The 23,274-nt window shown below is 36.0% G+C and overlaps 1 protein-coding gene across 1 annotated transcript; it reads left to right on the top strand.

Moving 5' to 3' along the window:
- Positions 1-2,414: 2,414 nt before the first annotated feature.
- On the top strand, positions 2,415-14,677 carry LOC146167900 (uncharacterized). The gene is made up of 21 exons (XM_083386167.1): positions 2,415-2,498; positions 3,011-3,125; positions 3,257-3,353; positions 3,439-3,587; positions 4,147-4,282; positions 4,684-4,835; positions 6,301-6,453; positions 8,096-8,317; positions 8,706-8,798; positions 9,215-9,359; positions 9,941-10,051; positions 10,198-10,366; positions 10,786-10,912; positions 11,143-11,279; positions 12,108-12,289; positions 12,676-12,804; positions 12,949-13,065; positions 13,137-13,355; positions 13,908-14,047; positions 14,117-14,311; positions 14,553-14,677. Exons 1-21 carry the CDS (start codon positions 2,415-2,417, stop codon positions 14,609-14,611), a joined length of 2,931 nt encoding a protein of 976 aa, XP_083242293.1. The 3' UTR covers positions 14,612-14,677.
- Positions 14,678-23,274: the final 8,597 nt, after the last annotated feature.

Genomic DNA, 23,274 nt, shown 5'->3' with positions numbered 1-23,274 from the left:
TTAAGTTCAATAAGAAATATATTTGCTCAGTAATAAAAATTTCCTTGTGGAAAACTGTTCACGATGATATGTCAATGTAAGATACGATAAAAGATGATCACAAAATTCATTTAAAAGCCGTTGCAAAGCGTGCCATTAAAGATTTGTTGAAAGTTGGTAAATTAGAAAACTTGACAATACTGGCGCGAAGTGCGAAACTAAAATAAAACAATCGAATTTATTGAGAATTTGTGAATATAAAATACATTTGCCAATTTTGTATAACCAGATCGTCTTCGCCTAACCTCCTGTGATTCCCAATGGTTCGAACAAATCAAAACACTGTCATATCCTTCCCAGCAACATAAAAAAATGTTACATCTTTTTAGTTTTTACTTCCATGTTTCTTACTAACAGAAAAACAAACATACACTAAAATGGGAGGTAAATTATAAAAATATATAAGTAAATTTGCTAAACGTCAAAAGCACATTTGCAAAAGTTTAAAAAGTTTTTTCCAAAAAATGAAACCAAAGAATAAACTAGTAGTTTTATGATTAAATTTGATTAAAAAAACACGATTAATTTGTAAAGTGCGAACCGAAGTAATGTTAATATTGCGAATATTATAGTAAGTAAAGACTCACAAAAACACATACCCTAAGTTTGGCATTTTGTATACAAAGGTATAAAATTAATACCTATATCTTCTACGTTTTCACCAAGCTTGCGATCAACATAAAATATTTTTCGGAAAGTAAACATTCCGTATCATAAATCGTTGACGCATGAAATACTTAACTATGCAAATGCGTAGCCTCACATAATTACAATAAAAATAATTATCTAAAATATTTGTTAAACTTGTATATTATTACTTAAAAACAAAATAACATTTCTGCGTACCACCTTGAACCACATATTCGCCTACCACACGTTGAGAACCAGGCAAGATTCTAGCCTTTCTGCTACTGATGCATGATAACGGCGTTTATTACTTACGGCGTTTATTGCGTGATAGTTTAATCTGGTATTTCAATTACGTTATTAATGTAAGGTTCTCATGTTTGACGCCATAACCTAAATCTATCTGTAAAAAAACTATAAACTTTTCGGTCAAAAACCCAACAGGGGACGTGGCGTTATTTTGCACAATGTGCGCAAAAATGTGCACGCCAAAATGTGCAAAAAATGTGCGCACATTTTAAACTGCCTCATTTTTGAAGGCTATTCAAAATGTGCGCACATTGTTAAAAAGGTGCGCACAATTTTTGCACATTTTGAAGTGCACATTTTTGCGCACATTGTGCAAAAAATGTTCGCATCCCCGTCTCCAAAAACCGCTGAAGTTTTCTAAAAACCCGGGCTTACATAATCAACACGGTAGTGAGTAAACTGAAATTCGCTATACAGTTATTAATTAATTTGTGGCAAGCAACGTCTTAAAGCAATGTTAATTTTTTTTGTTAAGAAGCATACAATAATACATCTCATAGGCTAGATAGAAGTGTTAAATAAAACGTTATAGTTATAGTTCATATATTTTTTTTCTCGCCCGTCACATAAACCTTAGCAAAAGTTTATTTAAATCGCATATGCGCAAAAATTGTTCCGCACTAAAATGAACCGCTCGCGTACCTCCTAAATTTCTATTGCACGGTGGTACGCGTACCCCGGTTTAAAAACCCCTTACCTTGCATCAGGCGGCATACTTTCATTCGTTACGCTAGTACGGGTGTCGGGTAGTCCTGCAGAAGTCCTTTGTTTGACAAATTGTCTAAACATATTTCATGCAAATACAATGGTTGGTGTAAATATACTACGTTCACACACTTTTCGAGTATAGAGACAGATAGAGAATAATAAAAACTGCAAATCCTAAACTTTTATTTAATTCACGAGTCAATATTTACAATAATAGAGAAGAATGTGATGCATTATATTAAATTATGACGCATCATAGAGTGTAGAGCCGTAACACTTATATGAAAACTCATAAAGACAAACGAATCGTTTTTTTTTTCCTTTATTGTGATCCTGTACATTTAGTTGCATACAATTTTCAATTACTTAACCGTTTGTTTTCAGCAAACCCATTTCCGTATAAACACTCCGTCGTTCAATCTACATTGATAAATGACATCCCTTTATAAACCGTATTAGGAAATAGGCTTCCAAAAATGCTCCGTGTAAGCTCACGAAATTGTATACACAAGAAAGTTTTTTAGAATCGTGCTTAAGACCAGTCTGCAAATTGCGTGCTCGTTATCATTAATGATGGGGCATATGCTGTTGCGAAAGCTTGCCACGATTATGACTAATTAGCATACTGGTATAGGTTTTTGTCCGCGCGAAATAAAACAAGAGTTGCTAGTTTTGTTGTTTTTGAAAGCTTTGCCGTTTGTAAAATGAAACTAAATTACCCAAATTTCTAAATGAGAGCACATGTTGCAAGCTTACCTCGAAAGTTTGATATCAGTATGCAGACAATATTAACTTTCCAGATGATAAACGATAAGGTAATCTCGGCCCATTGTTATTGCTGATAAGTTGTCACGCAAATTTTCGGTTTCAGCCTGTGTTGCAGCAAAATCAGGCTTATTTAAACTTTTGGCTGGACATTAGCAGTTATTCGTTCACATTCTACAATGAAGTTAGACGGCAATGGTCTATGGACTGTTCGATTGGTTATCAACCTCAGAAAGTGACAGACTGAACATATGGATTTTATTAAAGCCATGCTAGATGGGGTTAGCTCGAGTAAAAATATTAAAATCAGTAAAAAAATCGTTCAAAAGTTCAGCTTAGCAGTGCTTATTGTTTCTTCGAAAAAAGGGTCAAGGACCGCCAAAAATATTCTTAGTGGGACTATTATGTTTTTTTGACAGACCACCTTTAACTGCTTTGTCGTTTCAATACAACGACTTCAATGAAGTTTGGTAGTTTACAAGTTTGTTTGATTTTGGCTTGTGTATTATTGATATTTTCCCATGCGCTGGGTCAAACCACCGTTACGGGTGTTGGTAACCAGTCAACTACTCCGATCACAAGCTCTCAAGTTACAAATCAAAGCACAAGCTCTTCAATTTCCACCCAAGGCACAACTTCTCAAGCAACCACTCTTCCGGTAGCTAATCCATCTTCGGGTAAGTTTTATTTCGCTGAAGGTAACACTTGTTCAAAAAATAAGCGATTTTTAAAGCTACAAATGTTGAAAATTGTATTTTTTATAACGCAGTATCAACGCAATATTCGTAACTCGTCGTATACATTGCAGCTTTGGGGACGTGTAATTTCGATAGACCTTACGTATGTCCGAACAACGAAGGATGCTACAGCGTTCAGGAGTTTTGCGACGGAATACAGCATTGCAGGTAGAATATATGCGTTACATTGTTTCGCAGTTGATCAAACTACAGAAAAATAAGTATTCCGAATAAGAGCAATTTCTTCTCTTAGCGACGCAAGTGACGAGACGAGGTACAACGCAACGATTCACGCAAACCTGCCTGGTAGAAAGTGTGCTCGCTTAACCAAAGCAGGGATTCCAGCGGAATGTTATATTCCGGCTGCACAAGTCTGCAACCATCAACTTGACTGTTATTTTGGTAAGCACTGCCCAATTTGCAACACATTGCTGTCACGTTGTTATATTCAATAGCAAAACCATATTTTTTTGACCGAAAGCCTACCATAAAGGCACTCGGTTAATTCAACAGTTTTTTTGTCGTTTATCTTATATACGAATTCACCACAAATTACAATTAAAATTAGATTGTTTAAATGCAAGTCTTGTACCTCTACGTTTTTTTTCAGTTGGTGCCTGGTTTCCTTTAGCAGTATCCGTCCACCTCTTTGTCACGATTGCGCTAATTGTTTGCCCTTTTCTGTTAATTAACTCAGTGTTTCTTAATCAGGTGAATTGTTCATCCCACGGTGAATAAAATTTTTGCAGGTTTGAACCAATCAAAAGGGATGAATAAGGGTGAACCATTAGAAATGGATGACATCTTGCGAGCAGGGCGGATATTCCTGGTTTTCTGTTATATATAGACCAGATAGTTTTATCATATCATTAGACAAGAGTGAATGAAATCTGGAGTTAGATGCTAGGGGTGAACGAAACTAAAAAAGTTTTAAAAGCACTGAACTAACTTATAATGACAGGCAACGATGAGTGCGACTGCGCGCATTCGTACGAATGCGTTCCTGCACCTCGCCATCCAAGGACTTGTCGCGCCCGGGTTCAGTTCTGCGACAACAATCCCGATTGTCCGTCGCGTTCTGACGAAATCCCGTATAGGTAAACCAATCATACTTTGTTGATCCAAAGCGATATACGTAGTATTTTTATGAAAGGCCACAGTTATTGAATTTAACAGTATATGTCTATATATTACTTTATTTGAATACATTGTAGAAAAGTTGTATCCATGCTTTCTGGTCTATGTTGAAAATGAAGGAAGATTTTGTAGAAACGTTCACAAAGCTACAAACTTCTGTATGCAGTAAAATGTAAAATTAAGGTTGTTTTATTTTGCATCACTTTAGTTTAGTGCATTGCTCGTTTGGTTTACGCTTGTCGTCAATATTCCGCATAAAACACCGGACTTAAGTCGCTGTATTGTTTAATCTGAAGTAAATTCGCCTAAACATCCTATTGATCATATATCTTTGTTTAAACGTAGAATCTTGTTGTTTCAGCCGAGGTGCGGCGGGATTTCAATGTCCGGTTACCAAAACGCAGCTTACCAATTCTTGCATGCTTCCCAACCAGTACGTTTGTGACGGCACAAGTGACTGCGATGACGGAACCGACGAGTGTTTTTGCGACAAAAACGGAACAGTCCTTAACTGTGAGGCTCTGTTATGTTGTTGACCACTTAAAAAGCGGCTCGTACTTTTTCGATTCATTTTCGCTTACTGTTTGCATGGCCGAGGTAACCAGGGAAAACAAGTCACCGCTGTCGAAGCGATCATACGATACGTTATGAAAAAGGGGTAATAACTCACCCCTCCGTTATGACAATAGAAAAAGGGGGGAGATTAATAATAGTTATTTTTTTTTTTTTTCAATAGGTGAAACCGAACTTTTTGCTTAAATAAATGCAGAAATAAGCACTTCAAGTGGAACAAAATACGGTTTTAATTATGACAGTTATTTAGTTTTCGTATTACTTCATTGCCCGCTACTGTGTTTTCTGCTGAATGATGTCTTTTGTGGATTTTATCGAAAAATTAAAATAAAAAAACGTTAGAACAGTAAAATGTTATAGTTATCATCGATAACCTCAAAAAAGGAAAGTGAAATTGCCAATGAGATTGCGTCCAGCGTGATGTCAAATATTGACGAATAGTTACGTTTTCACACCCTTTCAATGCCATACTTGGTTACAACTCCGTAAAATTTACTTATATTTATCCTGAAAATGTCTTATATTTATCCTGAAAATGTCAATTATATTTATCCTGAAATGTCAATAAAGTAAGTCACTCTGCGTATTGGCAGATTCAAGGATGAATCACAATTTGACATTTTTGGACTTTTTTTAGATGTCTTTTTTGGATGAGCACACACACGCTTTATCGTCGATATTTCCCTTTATAGCGTTCCGAAAAATTGACAACGAAACCACCCAGAGTGGTCGCACTTGTTAAATCATGCACGAAATAGTCCCATGTTTCCATGACTTGCAAATAAAAAATGATTTACGTCATGAACAGTTATTTCTAGACGTCATAAGCGTCGTCATGATATTCGTTTAGTGGTCACCCCAATACTTAACGTCTTATACTACAGTGCTTCCCAACCTTTTTCAGTTCGCGACCCACTTTTAACGCAAGTTTTATTGTGTGACCCATAATGAGATATGACCAAACAAATAAAGTTACATAAAACCTGCATCTTTACTACTGGCGTACGTACTGAAATGGTCAATGCCACACAACACATCTAATTGTTACGTATTAGTGATATTGTTGCAAATGTTATCTAATGATGAAATGCAATAATTTTCCGATCTAATAAAAAACTATAACACTTAATAATAGCTTCGCGACACTCTGGTGGGGAAGCACTGCTATACTGGCTATCACATTTCACCATGGCTTTCAGTACATGTATATGTTTTTTTGTACTATGGTGTATTTATTATGGTTATCTTTTGCATTAGAAGGTATAGTTTTAGGCGACAAGATAAGAGTAAAATTGAGGTACGTTAATCGGTCTCAACAAATTAAGGCCCAGAACCGGTTGAGAGTCATATTTGTTCGTTTCATGTATCATGGTAACTTCAACCTTCTTGTTTTATTTTCTAAAAGATTTCCTCACCACAAAGTGCTTTCGTTGCCTCGATCAAAGCTTGGTGATCCCTGAAAAGCGTCTTTGCGACATGACTTTCAACTGCGCTGATTTGTCCGACGAGTGTATTTGCACCCATCGCAGGCCAGCATTGTGCGATCAAGTTTGCAAAGGTGAAGCACGTTTACATACTTGAATGTTTGGATGCACGACAAATAATTCGAAATGCGATTTTAAGTATACTATAGTTTAATCAGATTGATAATACACAATTAATGTGTATGTTAGCTGTGAAAGTTTTTCACACCGATATTTTTTAAATTTAAAATAAACAATTTTTTTAATTGTAATAGTATCTAAATTAATTTAATACAATCAAAATTATAACGAGTATAATTCTCGAAACTGACAAAGAGGAAGAATACTGACGAACACTTTTATATAAGATATTATAAAGATGGGGCACACTATCTGCGGCCCGCAGAGCTAAACAGATTGCCCGCGACCGGCTTAGTTGAAGGCCCGCAAAACAAATATCTACAATAGTTCTGTTTTAATTTTTATTTGCTTCATCGTAGAAAGAACAATCGCACTTGTTCCTTCTGCACTTGACCATTTCACACTTGTTTATACTTTCAGAGAGCAAAAAGTATTTGCAACTTTTCCCATAACCTTAACATAATGATTGAATTAACAATTGGAAAACGTTGCCCATATAGTTATATTGAACACTTGTAGATCATACTTTGGTTTGCCAGCACATATAAAGTGCTTGGGGGAAAAAGTAATTTATAGGCTCATGTTAAAACGTAATTTTAACATTTTTAACAAACGAAATTTTGTCGGACTTAAACAGCAAACCATACACCTCCAAAAAATATATTCTTTTCCAACCTATAAATTCCAAAATTTATAGGCAAAAAAAACATTTTATATGTATATACAAAACTTTCTTATTTCGCGCGGATAGTATTTGATGTTCTTGAAGGTTAATACCGAAAATATATTCCTCAAAAAACGTGGTGTGTACCACGTCGCGTTTCCGCCTGTCAAATATGAGTATGACAACGAAAGATTAACAGCGCTTTTTTAAATAAAGTTTAGCTACATTAACCTAATTCGGTAACAAAAATAAGACTAACCTTTAATCGGCTCGTCAAGGTTCCGATGACCTATTTTTTTTTATTTTTCTCTAAAATGTTTAGTGTTCCCACCCAAAACAAAAATCCGGCATTCGCTTACTTGAGCAATCATGTTTTCGAGAAGATAGATAATGGAAAGTGCAAGTTTGATCCGTGGTATTATCTGGATAAGTATGTTTGGCCTGGCAGCATAAAAGTTTGCAAACCCCTTGAGATAGTAAATTCAAATACAACACTAGTTTTGCCAGCCTAATATTGTATAGGCTTTCTATACACAACATTCAACCATGTTGTCATTTCCGTGCTGTAGTGAAAGGCATATTCCGAAGTGCATTATACTGTTACATAAACGGAAGACAACAACAACGTCAACTCACGCAGCGCTCTTATAAACCTTGTTCAACTCATGCAATCATGACTGAATAATTGTGGCACAATGGTTGTACAAGTATATGGCGTATATGTAGGCCTATGTTTTTTCATGTCGGTTATTGTAGATTATTTTGATATCCAATTCATATTACTTACTATTTTCGTGATGCGATCACTATTTTTCGCGTTGCCTTGCATCCTTACACATATTGTTGCTACCTCTATCTCTGTTAATTTGCATCCCATCAAACTCAAAACGCTAAAGAATGTCTGAATGATTAACTGCTCTTATTTTCTCCAGTAAATCAAGACTGCGGATTGTGTCAGGTCGGACAAGTTATGTGTTCGCTCCCATCAGTGTCAAACGGAGGAAAGCTAAGTGCGAAGTGCATCAATCGCAGTCAAGTGTGCGACCAGCGTTTCGACTGTCCCAACAAAGAGGACGAAAGCAACTGCGCCGAAAAAAACATTTTCACCTGCGCCGATGGGTTACAGTACGTCGAAAAATACAAGCACTGCGACAGTAAGTTTTTGTGATTAAGGTTCCAGGTATTTAACTTAACAGCGGGCACTGTATTGCGGCTTGTATACTAATATACTTTACTGGATAGTAGTCAAGATCTATCGTTTCTTAATAACCTATTTGACAAATCTTTGTAAATGGCCGTATTTGTCATGAAAACCCATTTATACTTTGTCTTCATTTATACTTTGACCTGATAAAGCACTGTTGTGCGAAAGCTTGTCGATAACTTAATACAATTTGTTTTTATACAGTGCCACCTGATTCCTCTATTCGACAAAGTTACTTTTCATGAGGGTATAATCAATAAAATGGTACAAAAACAGCCTTCCAGGCATTCATTCTTCTAAAATTAAAATAACTTTTGTTTTTTTATATTTTTATATAGATTATACCGACTGCAACGACGGCTCGGATGAGTTAAATTGCAACTTGCTTTACGCGTGCTCCCAGTCAGGAAATTCGAGGACTCGTCCTGGAGGTATAAGCGAAAACGATCGTAGGCCTACTTACTTATTTCTATAATAGTGTATTACAATAATAATACATTTCTACATTCCGGCAAATTTTCGACCTTTTTTAAATTCAGTAACTTTTTTCACAGTGAATCAATTTTGTTTCAAATTATGGCAAATACTCGCAATGCAATTTATACACTGTCAATACGTACAATGTAACCATAGAAGTATATTTTTTAGGCTTCGCAAATGTTGGTATTTTTTCTTTAATAAAACAACTATACACCTTAAAATTTGTAACGGCAGGCTGTTGAGCTGGAACACCGATTTCCTGTAATAACTTACGAAAGTTGTCGTGTGTTAAACCGCGTCAAGTCATATTTTATTAATGTCGTATAAGCTTTATTGCTAAGTTAAACAAAACCCTTTCCGTTGTTAGCGTACGACTTTAGTTTGCCTGGATTTGCGACGAAGTGCAATAACATCCCAGAATGCGAAGACTTTGATGACGAATGCAACTCCACAATATGTGGCAGCAATTTGCCAAAATATTGTGCGCATCTTGCTGGAGTTAACGGATACATGTAAGTAAGAAGTGGACCTGCGTTTACAAGACTGCATAATATTGTAGCAAGTTTATATATTTGGAAAATTTAGGCATTATTTTAGCATAAGTCAAGAGTCATCCGAATCTAAAGTGAAAGAATGTCGAAGTTTGTAATGTTTTTGTCAACAAACCAAGTTTCGTGGATGCTGTTTACATCCATCCAATAAAGTCAAGGTGGAAATGGTGCCTAATCTGGTTGCCACAGTTCTGTGTAGAAAAATGTACTACGTTATTGTTCCATATTGGTGTACCTAACAAAAATTATTAGATTAAAACTGTTTACCTTTTAACTGAATCTAATTAGTGGTCGCTTGTCAACAGTGAGCGAAATAAAAATGTTGATAAAACAGTTAACCTTAGCCATGTAAGAAAAACTTGTTACAATTATAATAATTTATTTTGTAATTATAATTTCGAATGTTTATTTTTTGTTGTTAGTGACATACATTTATATGGATTACACTTTTCAAATGGTTGCCGAGCATATCTCTCTAAACGTTTTATATGATTAGACGATTTTAGATTTAGTTCACTTGCTAATGTTTTTGTGCACATTAGATGTCCCAATTCACTTTCCGGACTAATAGGCAAAGAGATTTGTGACGGGTTTCCGACGTGCAACGATACAGCGCCTCACCTTTCCATGGATGAGCTCAACTGCACCGGAAGGTAGAAGAACTTCAATAAAAAATACATAATAATGTAGAACCTAGTTAAAACATTAACGTATGTCTTGTGCCTTGCAAGTTTCCCGTCGTCTGAAAGTACACGATCGTTCTGGTGAATCTTTTCCAACTTTGTTAAACTATTTTCAGGTTTTATTGCGCCGACCGCGGTAAATCGGGACTGCCGATTCATATTTCGCCCGCCAGTAGATGTAACCAGCTTACCGATTGCCAAGACTCCAGTGATGAGCTTGGATGCAACACGACTACCCATTTCTATTGTGCTTCTGGGAGTCCCAAATACATACCGAGATATAAGGTAATTTTAAAGTTCGTTTTATGTGTTACGTTTTTCAAAGGTAAAAAAGATTGGGAATATCCCATTGTGCAACGCGTCTTGAAAATCAACTGCAGTCGTATTACTAGGTATCCACCTTAATAAGATTAACTTGAAAATGTTAAGGCCCTTAAATGATTTATGTAGGCCTACGTAAATATTGTTCCAGGCTACAAATGTATTTATATGCTTAGTCGTTTGAGACAAATTTAGTTTATCACATTCGTATTTTGTAAATTCATATAATTCTAATTCATATTTTTCAAATCCTTTTGCATACCTGCGTTAAACGATTAATGTAATATAACCACAGTGTACACTGTAGAAAAGTTTAAACCAGACAAAACTTGCTAAATAACTTAAGCTTTGATATCCCAGGCCACAGCAGTTATTTATCGCAGGTGTGTAACGGTGTTCAAGATTGCAAAGACGGCGAAGACGAGTGTCAGAATTGCGCCACGAGTCCTTTTTCCTCGGACCAGTTCCTAATAAGTTCATACGTACTTCAGGCAATCATTTGGATAATCGGTATGCCACTTGGATAATAAACAATTTAATTTCGTACCAGATATCTGTTAGTTGAAGAAACTAGAGCTGAAACTAAGTTTTGCAACCGTGCTTTTCTGAAATCAATAGGCATAGTCAATATAAGTAATTACAATTGGAAAAATTTCCAAATTTTCAACTGCATAAAAATCGACTCACCAATTCGCTATTATCGAACATGCTTTATAACCATGTATTTATCATCATTATAGGTTTGGTAGCGGTTCTTGGCAACTTGTTCGTGATTATTCACAACGGTATTGAGATGTTCAAGGCGACAGATCGATCAATCGGTTATGTAAACCGGGTACTAGTCTTAAACCTGGCGTTGGCGGATTTTCTTCTTGGAGTAAGTGGGCGTTTCTCAACATAACTTAATTATGTGCTTTAGTAATTGGATTTGTGGACTATGAACAGCGGTTCCCAAAGTGGGGAACGTGGAGCGGTTATAGGGGGTCGACAACAGTGTTGTAATGACTTAAGGAAATGACTTGACTTAATTACAATTAAGTCACTGTTATCAAATGTGTTGACTTGACTTAAATGTTTTAAACAATGACTTGGGTTAAAATGAAATGTTTTTTAAGCAATTGTTTCATACAAATGGCGTATTTATCCTAAGGTTTCCACATAAAACAATTGACTTGCCATAATTGCGTTGATGTTGTTTTTTACGTGAGTCATTGTTCTAAATCCGACGAGTTGGTCAGTTTTTACGGTTTATTATGACTTGGTTGGGATTTAGGGCAACCGATAACTTGGACTTGGACTTGACTTGGTATTTATTGAAAATTCACAACATTGCACTTTTCAGTTGGATCAATTATGCTTACCTGACCGGAGTAATAAGGTCATTTGGCAACGGACTTTTTGCTTACAATATGAAATATCTGCATAGGAAATAGTTATCACGTATATCGGTCAATCTATTATATATTTTGTACTGACACATTCGGGCATCCAAATACGCGTACCGATGTACTTCTTTCTTACGTCGTCTCGTTTTTACTTTTTTCATTTTGTAACATTTACATGCCCAAATATTATGGAGCCAATGACATGCCGGCTCTGAATGTCGGAAAAATATAAACTTTGATAAACAGTAACATCAAATTAAGATGACAGAGGAATTTCGTATTTTGAAACAAAAATATTAAAAGTTTTGTGTCTTTGTCAGATTTATCTTGTTGGTTTGGGAAGCGTCAACAGTGCGTACCAGAACATCTACTGTCAAAGGGACATTCAATGGCGCACAAGCACAGCCTGTGCCGTTTTGGGATCCATTGCCATGATCAGTGTTGAAACTTCTGTTTTTATCCTGGCGGTTATGACGAGCTTTCGTCTTGCGGTTGTCGTGAAGTATGACTTTTTTTTTCGTCGTATTTCGGTTTAATTTGGGTTGTTGGTTACTGGTAAAGACTGTGTCTTAGCCCGAAAAACTAAAACTACAAATAAAACAATATTATTACTGACAATTCCCAAAGCCATTAAATGGCATTACCCTTGTGTTTATACGTTTTCCTTTCTCATCGTTTTTACCGATTTGTCTAATTTTTTTGGTTTAAATTTAAATTTAATTTTAGTTTTAATTACAAATAAATTTGTTTTACACATTGCTTCAAGACAATAGTTTCGTTGCCATTTTAGACAAGCGTGTAAATAAAATTTTAAGACGAACAGTAAAACGTTTTATATTTACAAAGTTTGTTGTTAACGTCCTGACCAACGAAGCTTTTTGTTTGTAGGCCGTTTACAGCTCCCAAAAAATCTTGGGTCGTCAGTATATTTGTGGTCTTTGCTTGGGTGACCTCTCTGATTATTGCCCTCGTACCTCATAGTGAAAGCAGCGGAAATTACTTCACATCCGGACTTTGGTACATGATAAATTTAGATCTTAACAACCTTTTCCTATAATATGACAATTTTTATACCTAAAGTGTAGCTTTCCTAAATTAGAAGCAAATAAAGTTCTCTCGATATCAAGTTACATTTCTGCTGACCACCTTTTCTCATTTAAGGTATCGGAACAATCCTTTCTTGGCATATACAACTCGAAATCAAATAAGCGAGGTTGTTACGCGTCTTCAGACTTTCCAAGATAGCGAGTACAGGAATTTCTCTATCAGTCCTGATCAGTAAGCGTTTTACACATCATTACATTTTTATTGAAAACTTTTCTGTAGAACCATGACTATTTTTTATGTAGAACTATGACCTGGAAATCTATGTCTGACATTGTTGGTCGATTAGGACCTAATTCTGTCCCGGAACTGCAGTTTGGTTATTATGCCGCTCACGGTGTCTGCATGCCTCGATTGTTCCCCGACCCTTCAGTGGATACAGCATGGGGATACTCTCTGTTTGTCATTATTATAAACTTTTGTGCCTTCATCTACATGGTTGCTGCTTACATTGCCATTTACAAGTAAGCTAAACATATAGGACGGGTTTAGGAATTTTTGGGTATTTTCTCAGAGATTTTGGGGTATTTCTCAGAGATGAATGGTATTTCTCAGAGTATGGCATTTCTCAGAGATGACGTCACAAAGTAATGTAATACTGTAACGTCATAATAGAAATAATGTTTTCCTGTAATTTGACGAACTCGTGCGAAAATGGCCAACTAAAAAAAATTGATCGAAATATATTCTAGAATCTAGAAAATGAAAGCAAAGCGTTGAAAAGATTTCCATCATTTAGTTTAAATCTGTAAAAAAAAATTTAGGACGCCTTCAGCACACGATCAATATTATTGCACTTTTTATATTAACAATGTTGTTGTTCTGTTAAAAAAATCTCAAAACCAAATAAAACATACCTGCCAAGCCACATATAATTCTTGCGATGCAGGAAATTATTCTGCATTTATGTAAGTAAAATAGGGAAGGCCTGCTGGATCCGACCTTACCCTACATAGTTGGATCGGACCCTAGCCCACAGGTATTTTACAAATAAACATTTGTGTTAACCGCTCAAGGGAAACAAAGGCTAGGTCACAAAGGGCTGGAAAAGTGAACGACACGTCTACAGTTCTGCAACGGAAAATTTCAAGAATTATTTTCACCAACTTCTGCTGTTGGATTCCAATTTGTATCATGGCATTTATCAGTGTTGGAGGTTGGTGGCCTAACACAGAGTTACCGGAATCGCATTTGAGCTAAATCGTGATAATATTATTACATTTAGGAGGTAAACTGTCTTCGGAAACCTACGCCGTTGCTGCAATTGTCTTGCTGCCCATCAACAGCGCAGCCAACCCGTTTTTATATTCCGACCTGATCGATGTAATTTGGAAGAAATTGAAGCCTTTGAGATCTTCGCTACACAGTCGGACCAAATCAGAAGATGACACATCAGGAAGAGCGCCCACCTCGGGAACAGGTTTTTTATTCTGTTTCAATAAAAAAAAATATAAAATTTATTTGAAAGGTATATTATCAAGACAGCAAATCATAGAAATCATAGAACTCGTTTAACCACATAACATTGGTGAAAAATGTTCCACCTATGCTATACATTTACCCCTTATCTGTTCTAAACTTGCTTTTGCAACAATACGTAAGCGCACGTCGGCTTCCACTACGCGGTCATGTTTTTGTCAAGAACATTATTTTTTTTTCAGCTATAAAGAATTCTGAGAATCCCACCAGTCCAAAGGCATTCCAGGATACAAAGCTATAGCTGGATTATTTATCATTTTATCTACAATGAAACAACAATTAATTTCGTCTTGTAAAGACTTACACAGTGTGTGGACTGAAATGTTCGTACTATTTTATTTGGTGTATGACTGCTTGTTATACGGTGTATGGTGCCAAGAAAACTCAAATCACAATTGAGTGAAGAGTTGATGGCATCATTTTTTTCTTTCGAAGTTACCGCGATATGCAGCTTTCGTATTACCGAACACGTAATCCGAAAAAGTGTGTTATTCGGGAAAATTTAATTTGTGCACAGTGCAACTTATTTTTAATTCGTAAATAAGACAATAAGTGATATCAACCGAGATTGATCAATATGATTTGTATTCGTATTATTTATCTGTTTATTTGAAAATGTACAATTATAATCATGGTTAAACATGTAATAAAATATCAGGGATATGATTTTCTTACAATAGTTTATGCCAGGTTTTTGGATACTGCTTAGCGATCAGACATTCAAACCACAGTTAAGTTTAATTTCAAGTTTATTAGTGTAACATAAACCAACATAAAAAAATAACAATTTTGGGTGAAACTATTCGTTTTTTTAATATAAAACTTTCTTTAATTAACAAGATTTGGTAAGCTGAAATAATTGAACTACAGATTTTGACTAATATTTAAAGATAGTTGCTAAAAGACGATAACGTCTAAAAATAATAAAATATTTTACGCAAAATATGTTTAAACGTGAGATTAGCTTAATTAGATTTCTAGTAAGATTATATCCCTAATATATCTAAAATTTTGTCTTTTAATCCTGAATAACATGTCATGCATTTCTTATATGTTAATCACAACTGTTTGATTCCTAGTTTCGTACAGTAGGTTCTGATAGAAGGAAGGCAAATGTTAAACATTGTGGTCATCGCAAGCAAACACATATATTACCTTAGTAGTATGTAAAGTATAGTTCAGTTTAGCTACAAAATCGTAAAAAATAAATTGAAATAACAAATGCTTTTACCCTGGCCATCGTTTTGGGCATCACAAAACTCTCTTTTATTTTGTAACGCTAACACCAAGTAAAAGATGCATGAAGCAATGTTAAGTATAGATTTTCTATAGATTTTTGCATCTTATTCCATACATTGATTTTTGAGACCGAAGTATCTCACGTGTTTGTTTTTTTCAAAATGTGCAATGGTCAATGTTATTGTGTTAACTTTTTATAGTATCGTAATTTTCGTTTTTGCTTGTTTGTCTGAAAATTAAATTGTTGCCTAATAAGTGCAAGTCACGAAACTACTGCTCATGTTTTCGAGAAGATAGATAATGGAAAGTGCAAGTTTGATCCGTGGTATTATCTGGATAAGTATGTTTGGCCTGGCAGTATAAAAGTTTGCAAACCCCTTGAGATAGTAAATTCAAATACAACACTAGTTTTGCCAGCCTAATATTGTATAGGCTTTCTATACACAACATTCAACCATGTTGTCATTTCCGTGCTGTAGTGAAAGGCATATTCCGAAGTGCATTATACTGTTACATAAACGGAAGACAACAACAACATCAACACACGCAGCGCTCTTATAAACCTTGTTCAACTCATGCAATCATGACTGAATAATTGTGGCACAATGGTTGTACAAGTATGACTGTATGGCGTATATGTAGGCCTATGTTTTTTCATGTCGGTTATTGTAGATTATTTTGATATCCAATTCATATTACTTATTATTTTCGTGATGCGATCACTGTTTTTCGCGTTGCCTTGCATCCTTACACATATTGTTGCTACATCTCTGTTAATTTGCATCCCATAAAACTCAAAACGCTAAAGAATGTCTGAATGATTAACTGCTCTTATTTTCTCCAGTAAATCAAGACTGCGGATTGTGTCAGGTCGGACAAGTCATGTGTTCGCTCCCATCAGTGTCAAACGGAGGAAAGCTAAGTGCGAAGTGCATCAATCGCAGTCAAGTGTGCGACCAGCGTTTCGACTGTCCCAACAAAGAGGACGAAAGCAACTGCGCCGAAAAAAACATTTTCACCTGCGCCGATGGGTTGCAGTACGTCGAGAAATACAAGCACTGCGACAGTAAGTTTTTGTGATTAAGGTTCCAGGTATTTAACTTAACAGCGGGCACTGTATTGCGGCTTGTATACTAATATACTTTACTGGATAGTAGTCAAGATCCATCGTTTCTTAATAACCTATTTGACAAATCTTTGTAAATGGCCGTATTTGTCATGAAGACCCATTTATACTTTGTCTTCATTTATACTTTGACCTGATAAAGCACTGTTGTGCGAAAGCTTGTCGATAACTTAATACAATTTGTCTTTATACAGTGCCACCTGATTCCTCTATTCGACAAAGTTACTTTTCATGAGGGTATAATCAATAAAATGGTACAAAAACAGCCTTCCAGGCATTCATTCTTCTAAAATTAAAATATATTTTGTTTTTTTATATTTTTATATAGATTATTTACTTGAGTTTGGTTTGCCGATGGAGTTTACTTGAGTTTGGTTTGCCGAAGTATGCTTTTGACAGTATTAATGCTTCAGTTTACCTGGCACACAGAATATAAGTGCATGAAAGTTAAGCTTATGTGTGCTGGCCAACGCTATATACAAGGCAAAGTGGACAAAAGAAGGTGATGAGATGTACCAAACATGACTAATGAAAACTGTATTTGACGCTGGCCTAAAATCCTACCACAGCGTTGTGATAATTATTAAAGCAATGTACAATATTTGGGTGAGAGTGGGCCAAGTATTACTATACCCAAATAATGTTCAACTTTGTGGATTCTAGACCAGCCCCTCTGTCACAAATTAGTATCTAACGCGTGTATGTAATATTCTTTCCTTATGCGCTAAACTTGTATTTTGTTTAAGACTAGCCGCTCGTGTTACGTCATAATGCCCCAAAAGTGGCGTGATGTTTACTGCGTTAAAGCAGGTCATTCTACATTAAACGAGTTCGACCGTCCGCGAAACGAACAGATTAAGCGGCAAACGGATTAAAAACCACTCCTTTTGACCGATTAAGAAACGAGAGAACTTAATTCATTCCAGCACCAAAACGAGAGAGAATGAATTAACGAAACAGATTCGAATCCGGCTTAAACGTGCATATAAACGGGATGATTGACTTGACTTGAGCCAATGACTTGACTTAAGTGCACCTAAGTCATTGTTTTTAAATGACTTGAATTGACTTAAGTTAATCGGGTCGAATGTTTTGATTATCACGCAAGGTATTTTGTCTAATAACATTAAGTTGGTAAAATTGGGTTGTATCTCAACTTTTGTACTTAAAACAACATGCTTGCTGCATATTGCGTTTTTTTGCTTATAATCGGATGAGTTTAGTTTAAGGTTTTGTTTTTATGTCAATAAAATCTAAAAATATAAAAATTGAACTGGACTTTGGTAGCTTATGAAATGGACTGGGACGTGACTTGTTAATATTTGCGACATGACTTAGACTTGAATTATTTTTCAAATGACTTGACTGGAAGTTAAGTCACTTTGAAAAGACTTGTTTGCAACACTGCATTTCAGTGTAGTTTCTCCAGTAATTGGGTCAAACTAAAAAATGATAGGACGTCTCCAAGGATGTTCTGCTTTTAAATTATATAATAATAGGAAAAGAAAGTGTGTACAATTACATTTAGGTTATTTGTGCCGTCGGGTGAAACATATTCAAACACCGAAAGTGACCTTCAAAGGACTCACTTTTTACTAAGCATAGCCTACATTTGTATGGAGGGTAATGCATCGAAGACAACATGGCATTAAATTAGACTTAGTAATTCGTATTGTGTTGCAACTTGCAATAGCCTATATAGTTTAGGTTGGCCAAAACAAGTAAAGGTTTCCAACCAAGGGCCGCTAAAACTTTTTAAGCTATTTATAGCGCCTAAACCAAAACACGACAGTTGCACAAAACATTCCTCGTCGCAATGGACTTTTTTATTTGGTCCCTTAAGGCTTAACACGTTTTTTGGCTTGGGTCAGGGAAGGCATTTTTTGTCTTTTTTGTTTAAACTGGCAACTGACAAGAAAGTTTCTATGGCCTAATAATTCCGCTCAGAGTCCAACCCTGCAATCGGTTTTAACATATAAGAAACATATAAATACTAGCCTGGCGCGCTACTTTCACTTCCATGACAGTGCCGCGGAAGGCATTTAGCTGACATTTTAAAAAGTGCTAATTTTAGTTGCTGCAGCTCGCCCGAACAGGACTTCTAGCAAGTAAATAGGTTTACGGTTGAACGAATCAAAAGCGTAAAGGTGCGACAAATCGGCGCATAAGAGCCAGATAGGGGCTGCAACTCTTATACTAAACTATATGCAGCATTCACATTTACAGCAGTCAGGCTGGAATTTTTTAGTCGCGACAATATTGAAAAACTTGTCGGGTGGCTGCCCGCTAACCCGATGACATGGATTTCCTTTCGCAGCCCCGTTTACTGCGAGAATGCCGTTATTCGAAACAAAGCAGCTGTCATGATAAATCCCCAGTCAGAGCAGTTGCTTCGCTCGCAGTTTAGCATACAGCGTGCGCTTAGCGACGAGCTTCAACTCGTGAACGAGTTTGATATGATAAATGCTCAATATGTTGTATAGCATAGTAAGATTTGACCAACCCTACAGATTTTCAACAACAAAAAGTTCTACTTGAATTTAGTCGAAGCAGATATATATAAGCAGTATACTTTTATAAAGATGAATTATTTGTTTTGATTTACAAAATTGCCCTGACTTCCTTCTGTAAATTGCCCTATTTGGTCAGGCTTTTTACCACTATTGGTCGAAGAGTCAATATTAGGGATACGAAAAATTCATTTAAGACGCATACATTTAATTGATATTTATGTATAGACTAGAATTTTGGTATTTTGTAGAATGTTAATAGTTTCCAAGTTCTGAACACAGCTTTAAAATTATCGTCTGCATTGATTTATGGTCCATAATTATGTGACTATATCCTATTGCTTTCGAAACTAACTTTGGTCATTTTGTGAATAAATATGAATGTCAAATTTCGTGGTCGCGAAGTTTCTACGAATGTGGCGTTTACCATGTTAGGTAAATCTTACATTTTCCAATATTGTTAGCTGTTTTAAACAAACCAATAGACTTTCGTCGTGTCAAGTTCCCGGTGTTTTATCATCTTGTTTTTTAACGTTCTCGTTGCAAAATTTGCGCAAAGGTTCGCACTCCGCACAATGCGTAGGTAACTACTTCTAAATGGCGATTTGTTGGTTACTATAGTAGTGTTATTTAAACTTGGAGAGGTGAGCACAAACGAAAACGGTCACCACTCAGTTTGAAAATCAGTCACCACTCAGTTTGAAAAGTGATCTTTGAGTGAAATCATGGACGCATTATGAGACAAAGTAATGCGTTAAACGCGTGAAATATGCTGTAGCCAAACCAGCAAAACAAACGCTACTTAAAAATATCTTTAGTATTATGTGCAAAAGCCAGTCGTACATAATAAGATGTTTTAAATAGGCCCTACGCTTCAAAATGTTAGGCAAACTAATGTGGTCCTGGCAATACTGCAATTAGTTGCAAGATAAATGCCATTTATCTCTAAACGTCGGTAATAAGATTGATCGAATTGTGATTGTTAAAGCCATCTGTAGGCCTACTGGTGCTATAGGCCGGTCATGTTCAAATGGCGGATCGCGATCCGGTTCCGGATCTTTTCAGCGTTTTGTGCGGATCTTCCAATGTAGTCTTGAAAAAATAAACTTTCTGCAGTGTTTTCATGTGAATACCAATTGTCAGTATCGATGAATTTTGTAAAAAATCAAGCATAGAGCGAGACTCCCAAATGCTAATTTTTGTGAGCGTTTGAGGATATCAGTCAGCGACAGAAAGCCCCAATTCGATGCTATTGTAAGACCTAAAGTCTAGAAGAGGGGTCGGCAACCTACCGCATGCGCCCCGCCAAATGTAATTCATTCGGCCCGCCGCCTCTTTGACAAACTGGATACGAGTCCATTTTAAATACTTTTTGATTAATTTAACTACGTAAGTGCGAAAAATTTTCCCGCTTCGCGCGAATGATCTTTCTACGTCCAACTTGTTTACGTTTTGATGCGGTCTTTTGAACTAGATCAGCGCTTCTTTACCGTTAAAGGAAAACGTATTATATTTTTAACATTTTTATTTTCGGCAATGTAATAAAAACTTGCAAGAAATTTAAAAGAAATGCTGGTATACCTAAAAATAATCGCGCTCGCTTCGCTCGCCTTGTGCGTCTGGCAGTTATCTCGTTTCTTCAAACTAGGTTATTACATTTTTCATTTGTAGTATGGATAACAATGTTTGGGCTCGAATTTCAAACCAAACAACGCTTTTTTTCGCGCTGTGCGCCAACACTTTACTGCCTTTTTAAATGTAATTAAACACGTTTTTAAGTGAAAAAACACAATTTTTCTCAGTTAACCTTTTGTGCGGCCCACAAAGACCTTTCTGAGTTTGGTTTTGGCCCGCGACTAGGAAAAGGTTGCCGACCCTGGTCTAAACCAACCTATTATTGTTCTCACTAAAATCTTGGTGCTGTATAGCACACACTTCACTTTTGGGTTTTACAAAGTTATGTTGTAGGGTACATTTACATAAATAAAGCACCATAATAATTAAAGCGTGTCCAATATGTTTACCATTCGTATTTGGTGGATCATCATGTTGTCAGGTTTGGCTGTGGTGGATCATGGCAGAAATAATTTGAACACCCCTGCTATAGGCCATAGGGCCTGCACATTGTGGTGCCATTGTGATGTCACCATTACACTATACTTAACTACCTGGTGTCTTTCCATTCGGTATATTTTCGCCACCAATATAAGCTCCATAAAATCGACACACCTAATTTTTGTTATTTATTTTTGCATTTGTCGATGGTTTGGCACATTTTCACTGTAGTTCATGAAGTACCACAAATCCACTATATTTCGAAATTGTTTCTAAAATTAACCATTTCCTAAAATATTTATTAATTTGCTTTGGACAGCCATGCAATAAGGTCCTTCTTGTAAAACATAAGACCGGGGCTAAAGTCCTGTAGGTAGAACATATAGCAGTTCATATAATTGTCGTAACATGTTTGTTCGGTCATGGCGAAAAACAAACTAACAGATATTCCGACTGGAAACGTAAAGAATTCCGAACAAACTTAGCAAATTCTAAAGTCTAGAATAAAAGGAAAATAGTGGGTGTTTTACATGGAATATGTGTAGCTCTTGTCGACCATGACCCTTGCACTATCTATAGGACGTAGTTCAGACAAAAATAATTTGGCTTTTCTCAATGCAAAATTTATAAATAAATTATTCTTTAATTTTTACAGCTGAATCTTTTATTTTTACAGCTGAAACGTATTCCTTGTGAAGCTAAAAAAAGTGATTCATTTGTTAAACTTCATGGTTAAACTTCTTTAAATTCCATCCTTTTTTAACGTCCGAGCACTTTGCGGTTGAAAAGAGAAAAGTAATGAGCCTTGTTAAAATACCTAACAGTGCAACGAGTGTAACTTACCGTTCCGCTTAAAGCGGTTAAAACAGCGCTTTTTAACCGGTGCGTCATGGTTAGTTGCCAGTGCAAATGAAAAATATTATTCGAAAAAATAAAAGTCATACATTCAGCCACACTTTTCACGGACCTGAAATTTAGGTCGAGTAAATTTACATCCTGCTAATGAAGACGTTTTCGCACTTGTATCATCATCAGTTAATGATTTTACTCGACGTATTTGTTATTTAAGGTAAAACTTATATTTTTTTTATAATTGTTTTTACTCTCCCTTGGGCTTGTTTTATTAATCCCAAAGTTATTTAAATATATGCAACTTTCGGACAAATGTAATAAAATTTTGCAAGAAATTCATGAAACAAGTCAATATAGCCCGAAAAGTTCGGTCCCGCTTTTCTGGCCAGGTGCGCCATGACGCTTCCAAAGATTCTACAGGTGTGACGCAAAAAAGATTAAAAAACACTGGGTTAAGGCATAGGTATATGAGTACGAGGAAAGACGCGCATAACCGGCTACAAACAAACTTTATCCGATATAATTTTCCGTCTTTTATATTGTGTTCATTAAACACTCTTTTAGTTTTTTTCACGACTATTTTGTTTCTAAAACCCATAACTCTAATTCATTACAAATACATCTAGAAAGTTTTCCGATCTTTTTTGTACCATCAGGGCACTTTAAATTTGTCACCTAAACACTGCATGGTATACGTGTTAAGCATATTTAACTCGAAAGAAAAAGGAAATGTTCGATGTGCTCATGGCGTAAGAACTCAAATTACGCTGATCGTGCTGCTGCGGTCATATTTGTACGGTTTCACGCAAGACGTGCGTGCAGTAATATTAAAGGAAGTTTTTTTAGTCTTCAGCAACAGCCGACGACAGGTAGAAAATATATAAACATAAGCAACTTAAGCTGAAACTATACCTCAGATTAGTTACCGATCTGTAACTGCCCTACATAGTGTTAGGCCAAGCGCACAATAACAGGTATAGTCTTGTTAGTATCTTTTAGTTTATGTCGGTAACCGTCAATTGAATCAAGCCTTTAGGCGTAATAAGATCCATGCAATCGTCGGTCATGACTTTTCTATTAGTCAGCGAAATAAGTTGCGTTAATCGTGATGACACACTGTGC

The sequence above is a fragment of the Ascidiella aspersa genome, chromosome 1, assembly GCF_963924565.1.
Source record: "Ascidiella aspersa chromosome 1, kaAscAspe10.2, whole genome shotgun sequence".
NCBI lineage: Eukaryota > Metazoa > Chordata > Ascidiacea > Phlebobranchia > Ascidiidae > Ascidiella > Ascidiella aspersa.
Note: the sequence above shows the minus strand (reverse complement) of the source record. Positions and strands in the feature narration are given on the sequence as shown.